This window comes from Punica granatum, chromosome 5 (assembly GCF_007655135.1).
Source record: "Punica granatum isolate Tunisia-2019 chromosome 5, ASM765513v2, whole genome shotgun sequence".
In the NCBI taxonomy this organism is placed as follows: Eukaryota; Viridiplantae; Streptophyta; class Magnoliopsida; order Myrtales; family Lythraceae; genus Punica; species Punica granatum.
This window is the reverse complement of record NC_045131.1, coordinates 4,650,027-4,671,852: the sequence shown is the minus strand read 5'-3', so window position 1 is coordinate 4,671,852 and position 21,826 is coordinate 4,650,027. Positions and strand designations below refer to the sequence as shown.

General features: G+C 38.2%; 3 protein-coding genes and 1 pseudogene across 3 annotated transcripts; 2 read left to right on the top strand and 2 right to left on the bottom strand.

The window, feature by feature from the left end:
- The first annotated feature begins 3,233 nt into the window (after positions 1–3,233).
- On the top strand, positions 3,234–5,607 carry LOC116206937 (gibberellin 3-beta-dioxygenase 1-like). The gene is made up of 2 exons (XM_031539774.1): positions 3,234–3,843; positions 4,404–5,607. The coding sequence occupies exons 1-2, from the start codon at positions 3,359–3,361 to the stop codon at positions 5,038–5,040; spliced, it is 1,122 nt and encodes a 373-aa protein (XP_031395634.1). The 5' UTR covers positions 3,234–3,358; the 3' UTR covers positions 5,041–5,607.
- A 794-nt stretch (positions 5,608–6,401) lies between these two features.
- LOC116206910 lies at positions 6,402–8,317 on the bottom strand (annotated as a pseudogene).
- A 2,494-nt stretch (positions 8,318–10,811) lies between these two features.
- Positions 10,812–12,695, bottom strand: LOC116209671 (2-oxoglutarate-dependent dioxygenase AOP3-like). Its single transcript, XM_031543389.1, has 3 exons — positions 12,268–12,695; positions 11,659–11,980; positions 10,812–11,498 (listed from the first exon to the last, which is right to left on the bottom strand). The coding sequence occupies exons 1-3, from the start codon at positions 12,468–12,470 to the stop codon at positions 11,250–11,252; spliced, it is 774 nt and encodes a 257-aa protein (XP_031399249.1). The 5' UTR covers positions 12,471–12,695; the 3' UTR covers positions 10,812–11,249.
- Positions 12,696–19,712: 7,017 nt separating this feature from the next.
- On the top strand, positions 19,713–21,492 carry LOC116207125 (methylsterol monooxygenase 1-2-like). Its single transcript, XM_031539985.1, has 5 exons — positions 19,713–20,103; positions 20,369–20,691; positions 20,818–20,965; positions 21,071–21,103; positions 21,200–21,492. Exons 1-5 carry the CDS (start codon positions 19,771–19,773, stop codon positions 21,230–21,232), a joined length of 870 nt encoding a protein of 289 aa, XP_031395845.1. The 5' UTR covers positions 19,713–19,770; the 3' UTR covers positions 21,233–21,492.
- Positions 21,493–21,826: the final 334 nt, after the last annotated feature.

The window sequence follows — 21,826 nt, the reverse complement described above, 5'->3', positions numbered from 1 at the left end:
CTTACTTTCGTATTGACCGAGATTTTTTTTTTGGATAAGTGTTGTTTCCATTCATTCCTCAAAATAATATGCACAAGATTTATACAATTGACAGAGATTTTCAGCCCATCAATTCCCCATTATCTGATTCCAAAAATCCAATTTAATCAATTAAATCCAAATGACTTTCCCGAGCGATTCATGATGACAACCAAACTATTTTGATTTGTCCTTTTCTTACTTTGAAAAGTATGTGATCTTCAAAGACATTAATTCCATATGGCAAAGCCAAATTTACGAATGCAAGGAAACTGTCTGTCCAAAAGTAGGGTTTTATAAAGGCTAGACATGGCTGAAGAAATGTCGACAAAGGCGACAAGGTTCTCGAGAAATCTATATATGTTGTGTCTTGCAGATTGATTGTCTTGTTCCCTGATGTTTTGCTAAATATATCATGCCAGGTGATCATACGAGTCATCTTTACCCGATCGAATTCACTAGAAATTCTAACTGGATGTATGCGTATGGATCAACTTATCTGGATAAGATATGCCATGAGGATGATTGGAATTCAATCCCGATAAGGCATTGCAAAAAGAGTATCGAGTATTCCGCATTGCTTTCAACTCTACTTTGATCTTCCTACAACAATATATAATACTGATTGAACACTAGTCGATGAGAGATGTGAGGAAATTTCATAAGAAAGGCATGGATATTATTACATGAAACTTATTACCGTTGATCGATCAGAACCCGAGATAGGCTCGGAAACTCATGTCGATCATAGAAAGCAAACTGGTCTTTTATAACAAGCAGTCGGGTCAAAGTATGGCTAATAATTAGACCCCCGCGACATTATGAAGGACGGAAAAAAGGTTTTCCATTTTGTGAGAAATGTGTTTACTGTTGGAAGTTTGTCTTTTCTAATAATGTCGTCCCTAATAATTGTTAATTGTTCCAAACAAATTGAATCTTGTCGACTTCTTCCATTAAGCTTAAGATAAAAGAAATAACAATTTCGACTCATTATGAAAAAGATGCCAACTAATGAGGTTTAAACAGAGAGGAACCTTTTTGCATTAATTCTATCAGACATTCTTTATGTTGGAACCCTTACCCTTATAACAATAATTAACTATAATTTTTCAATATAGAAAGACCATTTGCCCCGGGAAAAATTGTAAAATATACTTAGAAGAGTTAATAGGAGACCCCATGAGAAACCTTTTTCATAAGGGCCGAGTATAAATTATAACACGACCAGGCCATGTGAACGGCGATGCCTATATAAGGGCTGCCATCACGGATGTCATGTGATTATGCAACCTCACAAGTGCGGGTTGTCATGTTTTGTGATCGATATTGGCGGCAATCATCACATGAAACGAGGGATATATGTAGGATCTGGAGTGTGACACTGTGAAGTTGAGCATATGCATGACGATCGCGACATGTTACATTATCTTGTTCTGCCAGCCTATGAAAATATCGCTATCTTGTTGTGGCTGTACCGCATCCGAATCACTTCGGCCACATAAAACTATATAAAGGATGTAGTGTAGGATGACAAAAGGAAAAGGGGAGGAACTATAGACTTAGGAGGGGACTTTTTTCTGGTTACTTTTCGGTATGTTATACAGGACAATGTGGAATGATGCCTTGTGCACGAAACGAGACACCGTAGGCAAGGAACGATGTGGTGATGGAAGATTATTATTTGTTCGTTTCAATTCTTTTGGGAGCCCACTAGGGGACACAAAGGACAAAAACATCACGAGTCCGAACCCTAAGTACCACAGAAATGCTTTGCTTTCTTTTACGTGGAGATCATCAAATTGTGAAATGCCATTTAGGGGGACACCCATTGGTCGAGAGGATATCATGCTGCCCTTCTAGGTTCTCCTTGGGGGACATTAAGTTTAATCCACTTTGAACTTCGATGACAATTCACCACCAATGCCTAAGTGCATGGGGCCGTGTAATAGGACGAAGTTAACACGAAAGCTTAAGCCAGAAACTGCAAAAAGTCAAAATGGAACCATTGAAGGGAAGTTATAATATAAAGGAAAGGTGATATACGGGATTATTAGCGTGAGCCAATTCTGTATGAGAATGGAACGCCATATGTAAATAACAAGCTTGTACGATTTGCTGTCCTTATAGATGAGAGGGGGACGATGTGTCCTTACAGACGATTAGGGGATGGCATGAAGACATATCCGAGCAATGGTGAAAATAATTGCGCAGAGCGAAGAGAAAATAGAAAGCCTAAAAGATAAAAGAGGGATTTTTATTTTATTTTTTATTTTTAAGTTTGTTCCTTTGGATGTTGAAGTCTTCCATAAGTTGAGGACAAGATAAGGGCATATGGAGAGAGAGAGAGAGAGAGAGAGAAGAGACATAGGAGGGAGGCCCCCTCCTCTCCTCCTGGTTTTGTGATGACATAGAAAGAAAGAGAGGTTACACAGATGCTTTCCCCTCATCAGTTTCCTTCGGTTACTCGTGTTTGCTGTGAGGACAATATGGTATTTTTCGTCCCCTTGATTTCTTTCTCTTGTCCAATGGGAATCTGCTTCTCTCTGTCTCCCATTTTATATTTCTTGTCTGCTTTCATCAATTTGCCCTCACACCAAGGGAAAAAAACAAAAATAAAAAATAAAGTCATAACAAAGAGATCGTAGTACAATGACACATATCTCACTTGGTAATTAAAAAAGTTTCAAGTTTGATTATCGTGATGAGATTATCTGCGTCCCTTCAATAGCTAGGTTTTCTATTTCATAAATTCTTTGACCTCTCCTGTAATTGAAAAAAGGAAAACCTCAAGCGTTGATCGACGCTGTGAGAGTTTTACCCCTTAGTGGACCGACCATGCTAGATTGGATTAGTCGAGACCCAATTGGGTTTGATGATACCATAATTCATATCGAAAAAAAATATAGCTAGCGACACATAAATTATAAAGAGATTTTAATTTATCGAAAAAAATGAGGAAATTTTAAGATTCGATTAATCATTGTGAGACTTTCCATGTCCATTTATCTTTACTATTCTCAAGTGCCTCCATAAACCAAAGGAGAAATACTCAGAAGCAAAACCACTAGCGATAATAATCAACGGATCTCCATAGCTTAATTAGCTCCAAAATTCTTTAACCACATTGTCACCACCTTCCACAACCTCTTGTGTGTATATATATATAGATGTACAATACCATGTCATAAATAGAATTCTCCTTAGGTTGTTCTACCACAAAGTACACAAACAAGCAACCTAGCTCTAGCTCCCTTTGATCTTTGCACCACCAAAGATTGTTTCTTAAAGTGTATCCTTGATAAGAAAAAGGACTCCTTATTCCCAGCTGCCTAGCTACACTATGCCTTCCCTACTGTCCGATGCCTTTCAAGCTTATCCTGTCGAGCTCCATCACAAGCACGTCGACTTCAAGTCTGTGAAAGAACTGCCCGAGTCGTACGCATGGGCACCCCATCAAGTTGAAGAGAATCTTTCATCAGTCGGCTCCTTCAGTAAAGAAATGGTGCCCATCATTGATCTTGACGACCCGAAAGCGCAAAACCTCATAGGCCATGCGTGTAGGACTTGGGGTGCATTCCAGGTCATGAACCATGGCATACCTAAACAACTCCTTGATAAAGTTGAGTGTGCCGGAAGGAACCTCTTCTCCCTGCCGGTCCAGCAGAAGCTCAGGGCGTCCCGCTCGCCTGATGGAGTCTCTGGCTATGGCGTGGCACGAATCTCCTCCTTCTTCCCCAAGCTAATGTGGTCTGAGGGGTTCACCATTGTCGGGTCGCCTTTGGAGCACGCCCGCGGACTCTGGCCTCAGGACCCTGGCGCATTCTGGTACGCCCCAAACACATGCTCGAGCTAGCAGTTGAACTCTCGTCACTTTCTTTTGTCGACTTCCCTCTTCTTGTCTCCTTAAAGTATCAAAAAAAGAAAAAAGAAAAAGGAAGCACCCGAACCGAGTTCCGTTAATGAAAGTTAGCAAAAGATCACACTAATGGAAGCATAGACCCCACACAAGATTCTAGGAAAGAAAATTATTTGATGATCTTACATCGATGACATATCAATATGCTGTACGTTTGCAGATTCTAGTCAACAATACTAATCATTATTTATTTGATATATATGGTTTGTGTATATGGAGTGGACGGTATACTTACCTTGCTCAACTTGTAATAAAGATAATTTGATCTGGTCTACTGGACTGATGTGTACCATGTCAATTAAGGTCTCTTTCTGTGCAGGGACAGCATATAATTAAGGATCAAATCCAGTGCCCACAGCCTCACCTTTTACTTTGTTCCAGCAACATAATCATATATACAACAAAAACTTGCCATGTCGAACAGTGTCTACGAGTCCTTTTCTAACTTTAAGTTCTTCTTTCACCTCAGTGATATAATTGAAGAGTACCAGGTAGAGATGAAGCGGCTTGCGAGGAGGCTAATGCGGCTCATGCTCGGTTCATTAGGTGTTACAGAAGATGATATCAATTGGATGGCAGACAATAATGGAGGAGAGTTCTCCACGGAGGCATGTGATGCTCTACAGCTGAACTCCTATCCTGCCTGCCCGGACCCAGACCGGGCCATGGGCCTTGCGGCCCACACCGACTCGACGCTCCTCACGATCTTGTACCAGAACAACACGAGTGGTCTGCAGGTCTTAAGAGAAGGCGATGGGTGGGTTACTGTTCCTCCGCTTCCCAGCACGCTCGTGGTCAACGTGGGGGACCTCCTCCACATACTGTCCAATGGTCTGTTCCCGAGCATCTTGCACCGGGCGGTGGTGAACAGGACGAGCCACAGGTTATCCGTTGCGTACTTATACGGGCCGCCCAGCAGCGTCGAGATATCCCCCTTGAAGAAGCTAACAGGCCCAGCCCATCCACCGCTTTACCGGCCCGTGACATGGACCGAGTACCTTGGCACCAAGGCAAAGCATTTCAACAAGGCGCTTTCGTCTGTCAGGCTCTGCGTCCCCATCAACGGATTGCTCAATGTAAACGACAATGTACTGAAAGTCGGCTAGCTTTCTTTGTTATAGCTAAGGTAATTAATTCTTGTATCCGTTGGCCGGTGCGACAGGGACTCAAATGTCTTGGAGGGTTGCGGAAGTGTTCCTATATGATGATGGCCGTGAGTGTGAATACGAGTTGTATTGAGTTCATTAATATATAGAGAAGATGCTGATAGATGTAGACACATAGTGATAGCCCAGTCCTGTGTCTGTCCCCCTAGTCTTGTCTGTTGTCTCTATTGGTTGGATCTGAAAGATGGAGGGAATATGGCGTATGTTTGAAATTATTCCGGTAAAAAGACACACAAGAAGAAACAACAGCCCATTTGCCCTGAGGATGAAGCAAGCAAAGGATGATCCAACTCCCAACTGATAATAGGACACAGATCTGGGCAGCAATTTCATCTGCCAATCTCTTGTCTAATATTGTCAACAAGGATCAACCTCGGAAGAGTGGATCAACAACCCAGATTGGGTCAGCCGGTTATGAAAGTTGGTACGCGGTCGATCGAGTTTCATTTCATGTCTTCGTGATGTTTCATTGATTTGGATTAATCTCGAAAGTCATTTTACTGTTTATTTTTTTTCTCTGTTTACTTCGATCCCTCGTTATTCATTATTTTTGCCTGTGCATCATTAATGGCCTAGATTGCGGAAACTCGGGGTGCTTTTCAGTTTCCATTAACTCAAGAATGGAATAAAAAGGAATGGAATGAAAATCGACCCTTCTACTCCATTTCCCGTAGAGACACTTATATGTGGGTTAAAAAGAAATTATATTTGGAGGAAAATTTCTTTCTAACATGATGTAATGATTGTTCCTTCAAAAAATTTAAGGAATGCTCATTCCATTTGTTATATCTTTTAGTTTTATATATCTAAATATTGATATATAAAATCATATCATGAAATATGAGTTCATTTAATTAAATTTAATCATTCATATTCTCTAATTCAACAATAAATCACCATATTTCTCTCGGCATAATAATATTCACTTTACAAAAATTCATTTCATTCCTTTCCGGCGTACCAAACAGGCCTAACAATTTATTGGTCCAAAATGCTCCCCCAGCTCTTCATGCATGTCCTGTTTTATGATAGAGTACTGTAAGGGGCAATTAAAAATGAGACCCAGGCCATTTAACGGGATGACTTAGAACGAACTAGATTAGTCGAGGTAGTTTGACTTCTGGATATCATGATGCACACCGAAAAAAATTAGAAATTTTGAACTAAATATTCAATAAGTATTACTCATCCACTGTGGATGAGTAAAGGCAATCAAAATGCTTTTAAGTGGGAATCCGTAAGCCCACTGTGGAGCCAATTTTTCAATTTTAAGCGTCTTGATTGGATGTTACACATTCAAATGGATGAGTAATACTCACTCAATATTTGCTCCAAATTTTAGGCCAGGCCATGTTGAGCTCATGGGCATGTGCAAGCCCGTTTACACATTAATTCAGTCTTAATTTTATACGGGTCATAGAGCATCGGCCTTTTTTCTTACCCCAAAAAAAAAGAAAGTGTCGGACCGATTTCTGACCGAAGATTCTCAGTGCCACGATCGCCTCGAAGCAAGCTAACAAGCAAATTAATTTGTTTCCAGCATGTGCACCAGCAATTCCTGATAAACAAGACTCGTCAACAAAAAAAAAAAAAAATCCTGATAAACCGGGGCAGCAATATTACGTTGACAGGCAATTTTTTTCCTTTGGCTTATCGCAGGATAGAGATGCCATCATTCTGCTTCTTCAAGACGAAGTGAAAATGAAGATTGATCGAGCAATCTCTTAAACATTACAATAAGTCCTGACGGCAGATTCGACTCGGTGCCCCACCCCGTTGTCGTAGAGACTTGATGAGCTCATAATAATCGAAGGGCTCGAAGAGTAATGGGTGTTCCTCATCTACCATTTTGTCCGGTGCCTTTATTATATATCCAGCTTTTGGCATCGAGAACAGCCCAACTGAGTACCTGGCCTCGCTTCCGCTTATCATGACCCGGTGGTATGGACTGCGGAGCCGTCCATTTGTCCACGCCTGCGTTGATTACATACAGTATATAAAATGCTCGTCGTATGTAATGAAGAAGACGAAGAAGAAGATGCACAAAATGCCATTCTGATGCAACTTGTTCTGAAACACAAATTGTGGAACAAGTTTGAGGGTAAAAAGAGCACCGCGAAGAAACACTTACATAGAGTGAGTCCCCAACCATAACGATGAAAGACTCTGGCGAGGGCTTAATACCGATCCATTCTCCATCTTTTGTTTCAACTTCAAGCCCTCCAACTTGGTCCTGATACAGTATCGTCAGCATACTCTTATCAGTGTGTGCGTTAATTCCCGACTTTGCTTCCGCTGTCGGTGGCTTTTTATATTTGTTGAGACGAAGAAGGTAATAGGCAGAACTTAAGTGTTCCTCTAGATGATTTTCCAAGCCGAGACTCTCTAGGATCATCCTTCTAATGATCTGGTCCAGTGTCAACAGTTTCTCTGAATAAGAATGTGTTGTTTTGCTGCCAAGAGAAAGCAGATTTCTATCAATAGGATTCCGCATCCGCGGTCTAGAAGTTGGGTTGTGGCCCGAACAAGCGTTATTTATGAGCGGCCATTTCTAGTTCAGAAAGTAACAAGAAGTCTCCTAGTCTCCAACTAATCCAGATCGGAAGACTTGAATCCGAGAACTTGCTTTTAAAGTATAAATTACCGAACTACGACTGAACCGAAGTTTTTTACCTACCTGAAGGTGGGATGCCCTTGGGGCCAAAGGGTACTAACTACCTCATCGACCTTTTCATGCACATTGGCATCATCAATTCCCATGCTCTCGTACAGTGGTAGCTGGGGCATCTGACCCATATACCCATGGAACGGCCTTCTCGAAATGTTCCGCTGCTTGATCTCCAGCGACAACTCGAACACCTCCTGAAGTGACCCTATCATCTTCTTCTGAAGATCCTTGGGAACCTCTCCGAAATGAGCTTCGAAACACCCGAACTCCTCAAGGGCTCGTTTCACTTGGACCTTGAGGTCGGTCCATTCGGGACAATCCGGGCCCAGTTTATCACCTCCCTTGTTGAAGTCAATGAAGGGGAGTTTGATTTGCTGGGAAATGGAAGCCATTTTTAACAAACCTGTTCCTTCTATGTCGTTGCTTGTTGATTATTCATATGTCTTGCCGACGGGGGGAGAGATAGAGGAGCAAATTTCGGGTGGGTGGGGACTTCTGAAGAGAGAAAGGGGTTTACATACTTAATTATACGGCTCACTTCCCCATTTCAAAATAGTTTTGAAATGTTTATTTCGTCCAACAAAATAAACTTTTGCCAAATGGCTGTTACGAATTGCTGATGTAATAAGTAACGCTGTCAAATTAATTATTTAAAAATGAAAAGATAAAATATAAATAAAATTACGTCTTTTTAAGTCCATTTATTTGAAGTTATTCTCAAAAGGGAAAAAACGTATAAATTAAAACGCACAAGGCAGGGGAGGTCGTTGGAGGCACCGAGAGTATGATTACAGTTCTTGCGACACAAATTGACTGACTGTAAAAGAAACAAAAATAATTAAAAGAGCTCTCATCGTATATCTCCATAGAACCAACATGATAGTAGGATTTTTTAGCACATAACTTCTTTCATATGCCCGTTTTGTCTCTTGTTACTTTGCAATCTCCGACATAACTCAATTAAGATTCGAAATGTTTTCCTTAATAGGGCAGATTAATTATCACTTCTACAGATAACTAAGGGAGCTGAATTTGAATGCAATGTCGCATTTTGTCTTTCCTTTCTCAATGAATATTCAGTTTTGTTGTTGTCATCATTTGGATCATGCCGATTGACTTTATACCTTTATACTTGTTTATTGTAATATATATGTATGTTTAAATCATCGTGAGCTTCCATCCAATATAACTGTTCATTTTGAAACTGTCAAAATAACTAAATAAACTTTAATATATCAAATAAAAAAATGACTAACTGATTAACTATGATTTGCATTGAAAGATTTTGAATTAGGCAAAATGTAATGTACGTAATGGATACCAACAATTTCTTGGTTCATATTACATACATGTGTGTGGGCGAGTGTGTGTGATGTATCTATTATTTTGAATATATGTGTAATATTATATTTATCGACACTGATGGTCAAGGTTTAGAGATTGAATTGGCTATGTAAACTTTCATGAATAGATTATCACGTGAAAAAGAGATTTCAAAGGCCAACTACAACCAAGTGCGTATGGGACTTCTGTTTAATAATTACGTAATCATTTATTATTATTATTTTATTGGTGGAGATGTAATCAACTAAGTTGATTCTTTATATATTCGAAGTCCATTATAATCACATAGACATGTATTAACTAATTAAAAGTAATAGTGGGCCGAAAGCTTGAGACTCGTATAATTAAGAAATTTTCGGTCATTCTATCTCGTCACGAGATATGAACAATTAAAGTACCATCAAACTATACCTAATAGGAAAACGGGTGTTAATCAATCAATAATTACCATAATAATTTTTAATTATTATAATTTTATCAATTCTTTCTTACTAAGCTATTATGAGACAGGGGCATTAAAATTCTCTCAATATAATTACATGGATCAAAGAAGTCTTATATTATTAGTGGGTTTTCCTTTGAATTTTTCATTTATTTTATTTTTTTTAGGGTGGTGGGTGGGGGGAAGTGGTTTGAACCACACATATCGTTACTGATTAGTCGTTTTCGCATTGACTAAGTAACCCTTGCTATCGGATGTTTCCAGTATGTTTCTAACCACTGTAACAAGTAAAATAAGCTATATTACTTTTCATGATTACTTTTCTTTGTATTAATATTACTTTCCTTATCTCCTATATTAAACTCGTGACATTTCATAATTAAAAAAAAAGATTTGTTTCACTTGTATATATATATATATATATTTATATTGAGAGTGCCTGAATTTCGCCCGACTGATTCGATAATCTACGTGAATACCTTGCAAGTCCACGTGACATGTCAATCTGGCTAAAGTCTGTGCATAGATATATTAAAGTTTTCTTTTACAAAAGATATCACTGAAGTTAATAGAATAGGAGATCGATCGTAAAGAAAAATAAATGGATACAGAGACTTCCATGTACGATAATCAAAATATGAGACCCCCATGTTCCGAGTCAAGGTGAGTTCTGCTGAAGTTTTAACAACTTTGAACGGTAGATTTTCGCTTTGGCCATAAATGAATATAAATGAAGGTACAAGAATCCCTCCTTAATCATGTGCTTAGATGCAATTCAAGATTCCGATGACACTGTTAGATTAATTTTTAACATATATTAGAAGAAATAAACCAATTAATTAACTAGATATGATCTCTGCACGCTGAACCGACAGATTACGAAATAGTAATTAATAATTGCACTGGGAATCAATTGCGTATCGGTAGCTGGGTGGTGCTATGGCATCGAGGACATATATAATTTTTTTATGTGCACCATTGGTAATATGAAAGTCTAATAACGGTTTCAATTAATGTATATTTGACAAAATTCAACTCAAAACTTTATTTTAAAGAAATGAGCGTCAAATCATATATAATATGATGACTATTTATCACCGTAATAATGCGGCACTTCAACTTGGAAGATGTCGTACTTCTATTCAAATTCACAATATTTTGTAAAATCATTGTTGTACTGAAAGATTCTGGAGAGTGAATCTCCAGTGGGTTCGATGAAAGACTCTGGGGAGGGCTTTACGGAATCCCCTTTCTATCTTTGGTCTGAAATTCAATCCCTTAAATTTGGTTCTGATACAATATCGCCCGAAACTTATTATCTATGGGCAGTTTCAGTCCCAGTTCATTCTTGCAGGCCGAGATTCTCCGAGATCATCGATCTTATGATCCGCTTCAGTGTTGTCAGTCTCTCCGAACAGGATGCCAAGGGAAAGCCAATCTCGATCAGAAGACGGGCTGCTTCCACTGGGCCACTGGACCAGGCGGAAATTGTAAATTTGCAACATGCTATGAGCCACATTCCTAATAATAATCAAGACAAGACGGAGACTAATTTTGCTTATGATGTTTCACATTCAATCTTATTAATAAGTAACGATATGCTTTTGCGATCACAATAGACTAGAGTTGCGCGCGATTATTCTGCTTCTCGAAATATGAAAAGTATGACAATAAAGATCGACCAAATAGTACTTCTTAGATGCCACAATAAGATTTGAGCGCCGATTCAGCTTCCCACCCGTTCTCTCTGGAGTAGAATTCAAGGAACTCAGCCATATCGAAGGGCTTAAAGAGCAAGGGGTGTCCCTCATCTACCAGCTCGTCAGGTACCTTTACTATATAGCCGGATTTTGAGATCGTGAATAGCCCGGCTGAGTACCTGGTCTCGCTTCCGCTCATCATGACGCGGTGTTTTGCGCTGTGAATCCGTCCATTTGACCATGCCTATGTTCATCAGAAAACAATGCAATGGCCCAATCAATCAGAGTTTTTTGTTTGAAGAGATTCCATGTGTTTATATTATTTGAAAAATAGTATATTATGGAGAAACAGCACCAAATCACAATAAATTCTACTTCATGAACATAACTTGAGAAATACTTACGTAGAGTGATTCCCCAGCTATAACGATAAAAGACTCCGGCGAGGGCTTAACACTGATCCATTCTCCATTCTTGGTCAGTACCTCGAGCCCGTTTATTTGATTCTGGTACAGAATCGTGAGTAAATTTTGATCGGTGTGCGTGGGCAACCCCACCTCTGTTTCGGGGGTTTGGGGTCCTTTATATTTGGTGATGCGAAGAAAGTAATATGTCGAATTTAGGTGCTCCTCTAAATATTTTTCAACGCCAAGGCTCTCCAAGATCATCCTTCGAACAATGTGGTCCAATGTCGACAGTTTCTCAGCATAGGATTGTATTGTCTTGCTGCCAAAAGAAAGCTTTTTTTCATCAGAAGGCATACTCCATCCGCTCACCTCTGGGCCAGACATGACAAAGAAAAATGCCCAATCGAGGAAAAGATAAGTAAAACTAACATTCTCAAGGCCAAATTTTAATCGTAGGCAAAATTTCATGTTATCTATACGTCCATTCCAATAGTGATTACAGATTTTTTGATATGCTTAACGCCCATAGGCGTGGACTAATTTCAGTAAATAGGAAAACTATTAAATAGTATTATCTGTTATGAGAGGATTTTCATTCATATATACCTGAAGGTGGGATGGCCTTGAGGCCACAAGGAACTGACGAGTTCATCCACCTTTTCTTGTACATCAGCATCGTCGATTCCCATGCTCTCGTACAATGGTATATGAGGATGCTGCCCCGCATACCCATGAAACAGCTTCTTCGCGACATTCCGTGTCTTCGTCTCCAGGGGCAGGTCGAACAGCTCCTGGAGGGACCCCAGCATCGTGTTACGGAGATCCGTGGGGACCTCACTGAAACGAGCTTCGAAGCAACCAAACTCCTCGAGGGCTCACCTCACTTCGGCTGTCAGGTCAGTCCATTCGGGGCACTCGGGACTCAGTTTGTCACCTATCTTGTTAAAGTCTATGAAGGGGAGTTTGATATGTTGGGCAATGGAACCCATTTTTGACAAGGTTGTGTCCTTTTGGTCAATTATGCTGATCTCCGAGATCTTGCGGATGAATATATAGATGGAATGGTATAGACAGCTTGAGAGAGAGCTTGGGAAGAAAAAGCATATAATAAAAATAAAATGTCATAAATGAATGAATGCGATTGATGTAAGACTCTCGTTAATAATAACGTGCTCAGTTTCAAACGGGACTTCAAATGAAGATGTGAAAGCAATTTAAATAAATCAGTAACAAAAAATAAAAAAAACGACTAATTAAAAAGGGTGAATAAAAGTTGGTCTTATGAAATATACTTTTATTTGGAGAAAAATGATATATTTTTCTTCTAGTTGAATTTAAAAATATGAATGAATGTAATTAAAAAGGACTAACTTATTTATTAAGATTTTAATTATACATATATTTAGATATGTTATCAACCTTAAATAAAATATATCATACTTTGAATAAAAGCTAGTTGAGATATGGGATGATGATTACTTCAGTTTTTTCATCATCCCATCAAGTTGACAAAAATCACTCATCAGAAAAAAAAAAGATTATAATAATTAATAGAATACTCTTTTCAACTCATGAAAGAGACACTAAAAAAAGAAACGGTGAAAACTATGTCAATTCCATTCTATTTCTTTCGATTTTAGCGTACCAAACGTGAGCTTGAAGCTGATGGAAACAATACGTAGATCTCACATGAATAATGCCATTTTAGAAATAAGAAAAATAGAAATGAAAAGTTTAGGAAAAGAAATGGAAGCGCCTGATGGAGTCCGTCCCACCACCCCCTCCAACCACACACTGCTGTCGAGGCGGGTCTGGGAGCTGGCGATGGTAAAATTGGGTTGGCGCGATAGGTGATTGTCGTTCCGCTGACAAAAACAGAGAGAGGAGAGAGGGAGAAGGTTGGAGAGATATTGGCTTGGTGGTTGCTTTGATGCCGAGCACCATTGCTCCAAGCAAATCGCCGATGGTCTCCAATGCCACCGACAACCTCCCTCATGGTGGTGGTGGTTGGCGTTGACCCACACCTGTAATTGGGAAGAGAGAGGTGGAGAAGAGAGGAAAAAGCAAGGAGAGAATTTGGACGATGGTGGCTCGATAAATTCACAAAAAATGACATTTTCTTTTCAATAAGATAAATTTACAGTTTATAAATAAGTATACATAATAAACTGCAAATGAAATTTTACAAGTACACGGATATTTGCAATGACCACAAACGAGTGCAGGTAATTATTATAATAATCTCACCACCACCACCACCACCTCAACTCCTTAAAACGTGCTATTTATCATTTTGTCTTTCTCGTTGTGCCAATAATGAAGGAAGGATGGAGAGGAAAGTCAGACGACTTAAATGAGGCACATCAAAGTAGATTTTCATAAATGCAGCTCAAATTTGACTAGTTTATAGCCAGAGGTTTATTTATTTATTTATTTTTGTTACAAACAAAGCACATGAGTCTACTAAAATAAAATAAAAATCATAATAATTAATAAAAAGGTATGAATAATTCCACCATATTGGGAAGGGGTGTGCTCAACCAAACAATAATGCAGCGATTAATCTTTCTTCCCTACTAGTGTAATCGAGATAAGAACCAATCAAATCAACCAACAAGCGGTAAAGAAAAGAACATCAAGAATTTTACGTAGAAAATCCCGATATGGGAAAAAATCACGGGACCAATTCCGAATTAACGATCCACTATCAATGAAGGTTATGCAATGTTTTTCATCAAGGGTAAACCATTGGATCACCAAACTCAAGAGAAACACTCTCTTAGATCACCCAAACACCAAATTTGTCACCCACACCGGGTAGTTTACAAAGTCAGCTGAAACAGCACCTACAGAGCTCAAATAGGAATTTTGACCATTCAAAACTTAATCCCATGTTTCGTGAAGCCACTATCAAAATTTCGTCCCGATCAGAGTTCGTTTGACATCCCGATCGAGGTTTGATCTTCAGCTGGTCGGACTGAAAAACAGCTCTGCTGCTCTCTGTATTTTTCTGCTCTGTACTGCTGATCTTATTTCAATTTTACCCCCTCTTGCTGAAAAATAAACCCTAATGAAAGTTAGTCCTTGAGTCTATTAAAGCCTGTTAAAAGCCTAACAAGATTTGAGCCCAACTTCCTCCAAATTGGAGGGGTACCCAACACACCACGAGTATCGAATCTAAAATCTCTTGATTACTAATAAAAAAATGACATTACTACGTTATATCTTTTAAATTTTTTTTTATAGATAGAGGCTTAAATTAATTCTCATCGATTACATGGTTGCTCAATTTATTAAATTCTTGCATTTCTTTTCCTTTTTTTATCACGCAAATTGCTTACTATATATGTTTTTTATACAATTTTCAATTTTATTTTTTATTACATTGATGCTATGGGGAAGACCTGATATAATTCCTTCATTATAAAAAAAGCATTATTTGTCCATTTATCTATTTGTTAAAATGTTGCCGGTGCTTTTCCAGGAAAATAGGGTTGCCAAAAAATTCCACGAAGGGAGATAAAATGGGAGGAACACACTCAAAAGAAATTATCCAAATTAAATCGTCCTCAATCATGCAGAGAGATGTCGGTGAATGATTGACAATGTCAAACGAGATATTTTTCGGATTTATGGACCATATTTAGTCTTCCGACATGTACGTTGTATTATTCAATTTGTTATGTTTTATTTATTAACGCATGTATTTGCTCATTTGTAAAGTTAAAAATATAAGACATAATTATGTAAAAAGTTTAAGGTTAGATGTAATTAAAAATCTATTCTAATGCTTCAATCTTTAAGCTGTCCAAAAAGGCCTCTTTTCAAATTACAATGAGTATAGACTTTATTATTTATGCGTTAATTTTTACCATATTTTCTGATATAGTAAGTGACGTGGGGCTATATTAATTCACATGTATTGCAAACAATATTTCATGTTTTTTTCAAAATAAAAAAGGTCCTACCACCATATTTGGCGAGGGCAAATATCCAATAGACTCCCTCACAAAGTTGTCAAAGTAGGTCATGTTAATTATAAATTCTATCTCGTGATAATGAGAATGGGGGATAGATTCGACAGTTGCCAAGTGCCTCATATGGTGATGGCTGGCGACCAGCCACAATCGCCCCCTCTTCCCCTTCAATGGTTTTGCTTTATTTATTTTGTTTTTTAAAAGTAAAATAAATAACATTTAAAATTGTCTTGTAAGCAAATAAGTATATGGGGTGCCAATTCATGAGATTTTTATTAGATCTATTTCCATACAATTTATAGTATGCTTTCTTTCTCCTATATCATACTAATAGACATATTACTTTTTTTTTCCCGAAAATCCAATTGGATCTCGACTAATCTAGTTGAACCGGATCGGGCTATTAAGGTTTAAAGTTCTCCCAGCGTAAATTTTCTACATTCACAAGAACTTGAACACGAAACCTTATTTAAGTGGAACAAGCGTCGAATCGTTTAAATCAATCAACGTTAGTATAGACATGTTACTTTTGTACATAAGATAATTACATGAAAATGCAATCGCTTGACACTAACTAAAAGAGTAAATGAAAGGGAAAAACGGAAAAAAAAAATGGAGTGGGAGAGAGTAGTGAGTACATCATCAAAGTGAAAAATGAAAGGTAGGTGGGTTCAATTCAGAAAAAAAAATTAAATAAAAGGACCACAAAATTAAAGGAGATGCTACCTCATCGAGGAACCGCCACTTATGTGTTTCGAAGTCTCTACGTTTCCTTTCCTTTTTTTGTTTGAAATCTCTATTTCCTCTTTTATTGGCGATTTAAGAAAACAAAAAGCAAAAAAAAAAGGAATAAAAGAGATAAACACCAATAAAATAAGCTCGCCCCATCAGACCAGGTAGGGACCAGAATAAGTATAATAATAATAAAATAATTATTATAACAATTAAATAATAAAATGATAATTATAAATATATAATATAATAGGAATAATATAAAGGTAATTATACATATATAATATGATACATAGTATAATAAACTATATAATCTATAATTTATATAGTATAATATAATATATATTTTATATACAATATAAAAATAAGTAATAAAATTTTAATTAAATATTTAATTAAATATTTAATGTAAGAAATAAAATTATATAAAATTTATTAATTAATTAGTAGTGACACATACATTCGCCTAATAATTATAAAAATATTCTCCATCGCTTCAAGAATTAGGTGATTTTCAACCTCATTGATAGAATGAAAGAACATATTTTGACAATATCGGCAAGAACAACGGATTTGATGGCGAGGCCCCATCCATGTGATCTCGAGCGAGCTTAATGAATACGTCACTCTCCGCACGATACTTCCGCTAAAGTCTATCATCAGTTACATCCAACTTCTATATATCCATTTTAAGATACTTATAAAATAAAAATTCAAGTTATTATTGGTCATGCACTATGTGATTGGTGAAGCGCTCAAATAAAAGATATTCAAGAGAGAAGAGGACGGGGAGAGAGAAATACAACATCCTAAAAACATCTTATTTATAAACATAGATTGATTTAAGTGGTTCAATACTTATTTTCCTTAAATAAAGTATTGAGATTAATACTTATGAATGGAGAAATCCATATTGAGAGAGTTTTACCCCTTTAGTGGGTTGACCAGGCTCGAACTGGATTAGTTCATATTGGTTGGACTTCTACATTTCGTGGTACGCACCGAAAGGAAAAAAAAAATCTTCTTTGTATCAGATTCTTTAAAATGTGACGAGTGGTTTTCATGGTAAATATTTTCATCCTTTCTAACATGAAAAGCCCATATTACCAAAAGAAAGAACAATAAATACAGACACTTCCAATGCGTACTTCTTTGCAACATCCACTTTAAGAGATTCCCCATAATGATCTTATATGAGGCCAATGTTGCTAAGATCATTCATACAACACCAACACATTTATTTGTAATCGTTCTTATTTTTCATAGTGGACGTGGCCAAATTCTTTCACCGATTCTCGATTGGAAACATCATCACTAGGAGCTGAATCTGCATCGAACCTGAAATTGGTGACATAGCTAAATCTACCAAGGTTGCTTAGGCATCGACATCGAAGCATAATAAGCACAGACAACCTTTAATTTTACCAATGTTCAATGCCCAAATCAAAGGAAAAGATTCGATCTTCAATCTTCAATCCCAAAGAGCTTATCTCCATCAAAATCAATAAAAAATCATCCGAAGACTCAAAACTTTTTCACGTAAACAATCGCGGGCTGACAGGTAAAGCCACCTTCACCAATAGGCATGCCAGTTGCAAGTTACAGTTCTACGTTACTCAATTTCTAGAAAGCTGCAGCCATTTGGTGGAAACTGCAAAGACAGAGCAGAAAGATAAATACATTCTATAGCACAAAAAAGAAGATTCTAACAGACATTGACCCGATTTCCATTGAACTGAAACTTACCCTTTTATGAACAGAAGATGGTGATTTCAGTGACGAAGAGAAAAAGTTGGCCCTTGCAGCGTCTAACAGGAGCTGAGGGACGAGGAAGAAGGAGATAAGTTTCCGGGATGACGGAATCAAAAACTAGACATACTGAACGCTTTGAAGTTTGAAGGAGCTGGGGGATGAGGAATTGATGCCAAGTTCCTGCTTTAAAGAAGTTATAAGTGGAGAAGATGGAAATTACCCTAATTGAAGATCCTGAATTTAAGTTTTGAACAACTAAATTTTAGTTAATAAAAGTGGCATCTGTTGCCACTGGAAAAGTTTTAGTTAAGCTATGAAATCCTAATCGTACTTCCTCCCTTTAGTGACCGAAGGCATGAAAAAATCAAATTATATATTTAGCAACTATAAATACATCAGTCTCGAAAAGTCTATATCAGTTTTAACAACTAAAAAATATGGTTTGTTATATGATCTCACGCTACCAACTTAATTACTTATTAGAGCAAGAATGCACTCGGTATCACGAAGGCAATATTCCTACGGGACCTATAAGCGATAAGGCCGGTATTCATCTCAAAGATTCAAGCTGTTAGAATACCGAAGCAATTATCTCATAAACTCGCAATTTTTCATATAAGGTTGATATGGGCCAAGTGCCCAGGCCTAATTTTGATACAAATATTGAAATTCCTACTAAACGAAGAAGAAATTGGTCTTGTCACGGATTTAAGTCTTGTGAATGAAGAAAAATTAATACCGGAAAAGCTTTACCTCTTAGTGGACCGACCCGCCTCAACTGGATTAGTCGGGAACCCATTAAATATCCGGATACCAAGGTGCACACCGAAAAAAATCGGCCATGTCAATTAAAAAAAAATTGAACTATTAGATGTAGGTACTCAATTCTATTATAATATTTCATTATTTTCAAGACGGAGGATCTTAGGATCTTCAATAAAATATATTCTCAATCCTCGCCCAACCATTAACCATGTTCCAATGTTAACCGGTAAAATAGTTAATTTTATTCAGACTGCAGATGTAATATGAATTTTAGTATACAAGTGCAAATAGTTGTTATTTTGACAGGTTCTTCATATATATATATATGTATATATATTTATTTATATTTATGTAGCTCATTCTCATCCTAATAATATAGGATTAAATTAATAAATTCACACAAGATGACAGTTTTCGAATAAATCTAATGGACTAAACATGTATGCTCTCCTTAATTATGCGTACTCGGTGCCACACAACGGAATGGAGTATAATGGCATGGGACTTTCGGGAAGAGATATATAAATCTAAAAGGTAAATTGCTCCAAAATAAAGTTATGCTAGTTATTAAACTGTCTAATATAGCACGTTATATGATCGAGCTAAACATACGAGAATTGAGTAGAAGGATAAAAATTGACCAAATTGGTTCATACAAAAGTTTCTGTGTTGAAAATTAAGCCCATCTTTCGATCCAACAAATTAAGAAACATGCACGTGAGAGGGTGGAGCATAGCACAAGAAACCAAAAAAAAAAACGTGGAACTATCAGGAACACAACATGAGTTCCCTTTCCCCGTATTTAAACAACCGTCCATTCTTCCAGATTGAGTAAATCTCTCTCTCGCTCTCTCTCTTGTTTCTTCACTAGGGGCGGCCGACAATGCCGCCTCATGGCTCGATTCAGGAGGCAGAAGCCGCCCTCGACCGCAGCAGCCTGACATTCGCCGAGACCGTATGGTTCAACTACTCCGCCACCAAGTCCGACTACTTCCTCTACTGCCACACCACCATCTTCGTCTTCTTCATCTTCACCCTCGCCCCCATCCCATTGGTCCTCCTGGAGCTCTCCCCATCTGCCGGCCTCGGCAGGTACAAGATTCAGCCCCGCGTCCACCTCTCACTCTCCGAGATGTTCCGCTGCTACAAGGACGTCATGTGGATATTCTTCTCCGTCGTGGGGCCCCTCCAGCTCCTCTCCTATCCTGCCGTCAAGGTACTACGTGCATGAATCTGTCCATTCTCATACATTATACTTCGTTCCCTGTCGGTCCGTCCCCGACCCGAGCTTAGGTTAGGTTGCAGGGCTTCAGAATACGCGCTCCTTGTGTCACCATAAATTCTCCATCTTGCCTCAGCCCTGATGGAAATTAGCCTCATTTTCTTTTTGGCTTACGCGGTTTGCATGCATGGTATTTCTATACATTGCTGGCTGTGACTGCAAATTGATTCCTCTTGGTTTTTATGGCCCGGGCACACAGATGGTTGGAATCCGAATGGGGCTGCCACTGCCGTCGGGGTGGGAGATCTTTCTGCAACTGTTCGTGTACTTCATGATTGAGGACTATACCCACTACTGGTTCCACAGGTTCTTGCACTGCAAGTGGGGTTACGAGAAAATCCACCACGTTCACCACGAGTATGCTGCCCCGATCGGCTTTGCAGCATCGTATGCGCATTGGGCCGAGGTTTTGATTCTGGGAATCCCATCTTTCCTTGGGCCTGTGATTGTCCCCGGGCACATGATCACCCTATGGCTATGGTTCGTTTTGCGGCAGATTGAAGCCATTGATGTGCATAGCGGGTACACACGGCGGCAGTATACCATTAGCCAGCTGCAGACAAATAATGACACGCCCTTTATTTCTTTGCTGCCTGTTATATTCGACCCGATGGCCTGATGTTTGTTGATTCATCTATTGTAAAACAGGTACGACTTGCCCTGGACTCCCACAAAGTACATTCCGTTTTATGGTGGCGCGGACCATCATGATTATCACCATTATGTTGGAGGGCAGAGCCACAACAACTTTGCTTCAGTCTTCACCTACTGTGACTTCTTATATGGAACTGACAAGGTAAGCAAGCATCTCCAGCGTGCCCTGTGCCTCTGCGCCTCGTATATTTACGTGCTTTGCTGGAAGTTGAACCGATGACTGATTCCTTTTTGGTTGTTTTTCCAGGGATACCGTCATTACAAGAAGCTTCTCGCAAAGGTATAGCTTGCATGCATGCATGTGACTCACATGTTGTTATACCGTTCTTCCGAATGTTTCTTTTCTCGAATGATAGATGTTGTCCAACTGATACAGACGAAGGAGGAACAATCAAAGAAAACGCAGTGACCAGTGGCTGAGAGCGGATCGGCACCATAAATCGAGTTAGGACTAGTTGAGATGACTGTGTATAGTTAGAACAACGCTTTCGTCAATCGTATTATGGTTGCCAACCACTTTTACATCTTATTCCAACATAGCAGCATCTCGAGCCTTATATATGTATATGCATATCGCACATATATATATTGTTAGTGACATGCCCTAAAGCCGGTTTATGTATTTGGATAATTTTTTTTATGGCAATGAAGATTATTATATTATTCATATATAGTTTATGTTTATTAGAATAAATTCCTTAAGATATTTTGAATGCTTCATTTTTAGTTAAAAATATGAGTGACGGAGTAATCCGATAAAAATCTTTAAACTGTTCATGATTGTAGGAGACTTAACCAGACATTATCTCTCTGGATATATCGTCATCTCTATCTGAATTCATGATTAGTATATAGAAAAGATGGAATAGTGAGTCTCTTACTATTTGATAATTGTTGTCATGACAGACATGTAGATACTTATAGGATAAGTAGTCGAACGTGACGTTCAAATAATATTTATACGGTAATTTACTAATGTCAATTAATATTATCTAGACCGTAT

Excerpts from the sequence above, each read along its gene's own strand:
- LOC116206937 (XM_031539774.1), top strand. The coding sequence starts at position 3,359 with ATGCCTTCCCTACTGTCCGATGCCTTTCAAGCTTATCCTGTCGAGCTC. Across the intron at positions 3,844-4,403 it reads CAGGACCCTGGCGCATTCTG|TGATATAATTGAAGAGTACC; the intron begins GTACGCCCCAAA and ends CTTTCACCTCAG.
- LOC116209671 (XM_031543389.1), bottom strand. The coding sequence starts at position 12,470 with ATGCTGGGGTCCCTCCAGGAGCTGTTCGACCTGCCCCTGGAGACGAAG. Across the intron at positions 11,981-12,267 it reads CAAGGCCATCCCACCTTCAG|CAAGACAATACAATCCTATG; the intron begins GTATATATGAAT and ends TTCTTTTGGCAG. Across the intron at positions 11,499-11,658 it reads TAGCTGGGGAATCACTCTAC|GCATGGTCAAATGGACGGAT; the intron begins GTAAGTATTTCT and ends TGATGAACATAG.
- LOC116207125 (XM_031539985.1), top strand. The coding sequence starts at position 19,771 with ATGCCGCCTCATGGCTCGATTCAGGAGGCAGAAGCCGCCCTCGACCGC. Across the intron at positions 20,966-21,070 it reads TCTTATATGGAACTGACAAG|GGATACCGTCATTACAAGAA; the intron begins GTAAGCAAGCAT and ends TTGTTTTTCCAG. Across the intron at positions 21,104-21,199 it reads ACAAGAAGCTTCTCGCAAAG|ACGAAGGAGGAACAATCAAA; the intron begins GTATAGCTTGCA and ends CAACTGATACAG.